This window comes from Myotis brandtii, unplaced genomic scaffold (assembly GCF_000412655.1).
Source record: "Myotis brandtii unplaced genomic scaffold, ASM41265v1 scaffold479, whole genome shotgun sequence".
Classification (NCBI taxonomy): domain Eukaryota; kingdom Metazoa; phylum Chordata; class Mammalia; order Chiroptera; family Vespertilionidae; genus Myotis; species Myotis brandtii.
This window is the reverse complement of record NW_005368305.1, coordinates 1,776,215-1,778,037: the sequence shown is the minus strand read 5'-3', so window position 1 is coordinate 1,778,037 and position 1,823 is coordinate 1,776,215. Positions and strand designations below refer to the sequence as shown.

Below are 1,823 nucleotides of genomic sequence, written 5' to 3'. Positions count from 1 at the left end.
TATTTGTGCTTTTCTTGCAACTGTCCTGTGAATTTGAAACTATAAAAAAATAAGACTTGAAATAGATGTGGCTGGAAAATTCAGAAAAGCAGAGTGGGATTTTTTGCCCACTATCAGTGCTGAGAAGACAAAAATACCCTCACTTCAGGAATCTCTTAAATAGAATATTTTTCATTTCTTTAGAACAGCAAACAGTTCTTAAAAGTAGTTTTTCCTCCCACATATTGCCTAGTATATACCATAAATAATAGTTAAATCTAGCATATACTATAAATAATAGAAAAAAAGAATGTTAATCATAGTCAGATTAATTAAATATAGGCTGATACATCTAACAGTTTTAATTTATACATTTTTTTCTTTCAGAGTTCAGCTTTATATTGAACATGTTACAAAAGAAGTTTAGTCAAAAAGACCAATGCCTATGTCATCATCAGACTCCTCAGATTCTTCTCTTTTTGCTTCCACTTTCTTCTCCTCAGCTGGGGCAGCAGTAGTGAAGGGGGAAGGATCTCTTGATGGTGCAGCACAAGCTGCAGGGGCAGGTCCACCAGCCCCTACATTGCAGATGAGACACTCAATGTTGACATTGGCGAGAGCCTTTGCAAACAAACCTGGCCAGAGAGGTTCAACCTTTACACCAACTGCTTTAATGAGGGCATTGCTCTTATGCTCCATCACCATCACTTCATCATCGTTCAGAATAAGGGCCGAGTAGATGCAGGTGAGCTCCAAGACGGAGGCCATGGTGAGGGCGAGCTCTGGGCGAGCACTGCCAGGAGCAGTGTTAGTCACCTGACGAAGGGAGGGCCTCACCCCACCGCAGCCTTAGCATCCTTGGAAGAACTGAGCACCTTACCAGCAGCTGGAGAAAACTAGTTTCCACAGTTTTATTTCAGTTGTTTGCCTCAAGAGCTTTTGGCTTTAAAAATATTAAACTATATGTAATTAATGTCATTTTTCATTCTATCCTATATAATAAAAGACTAATATGCAAATAAACTGAATGGCAGAACAACCAAACAACTGAACAACCAGTTGTTATGACGCAAGCTGACCACTAGAAGGTATGCACGGAACATGGTGGGCGTGGGCAGCAAGCGGCAGAGCGTGGAACATGGCGGGCATCGGCCATGGTGGGATGGTGGACCAGGTGAGTGGGGGCGCCAGACCGAGGCAGGGTGACAGTCGTTGTCATTGGGCGAGCCTCTGGTGGTTACTAACAATTCTTTGCTCCCATGTGCCACGGTCCTGCCCAGTGCTCGCACCTGCCCCACTCGCACCTGCTACTGGTGCCTGGCACCGGTGCCGATCGCTTGGCGCCGTCAGCAGATGTGAGAGGCAGCTGCCAGCCTCAATCTCCCCTGAGGGCTTCTCCACCTTTCCCTGCTCCTGAGGGGCAACTAGGGCAGCAGCCACTGCTCGCATCCACTGACAGCACCGGCCCCGCTCGCACGTGCTGCTGGCGCTGGCCCCAATTACTCAGCGCCATCAGCAGGTGTGAGCGGGGCTGACTCCATCAACATGTGGGGGCAGTGGTGGTGGGAGGGCCTAGACGCCCCCCCCCCATACCCATCACAGCCTTGCAGCCCACAGTTCCTTTCAAGGTGCACGAATTCATGCACTGGGTCCCTAGTATTTTATATAAAATACTGTCCAAATCATAATAACTTCTAAAATCAAAGTCAATATTAACAAAGTTTTCTTATATTTGAAAAACATATTTTTATATTAATAATACACAAAAGACATTTTAAAGCAATTTTTGTCTATATTATTTAACAGTAAGCCTAAGGCAAGTACATAGTGTGGTCACTAGATGG

General features: G+C 45.3%; 1 protein-coding gene across 1 annotated transcript; it reads right to left on the bottom strand.

The window, feature by feature from the left end:
• Positions 1-402: 402 nt before the first annotated feature.
• Positions 403-765, bottom strand: LOC102262617 (60S acidic ribosomal protein P1). The gene has a single exon (XM_014547535.1). The coding sequence runs from the start codon at positions 745-747 to the stop codon at positions 403-405; it is 345 nt and encodes a 114-aa protein (XP_014403021.1). The 5' UTR covers positions 748-765.
• Positions 766-1,823: the final 1,058 nt, after the last annotated feature.

What these genes read in the sequence shown, in the direction of transcription:
- LOC102262617 (XM_014547535.1), bottom strand. Translation starts at nt 747, where the DNA reads ATGGCCTCCGTCTTGGAGCTCACCTGCATCTACTCGGCCCTTATTCTG.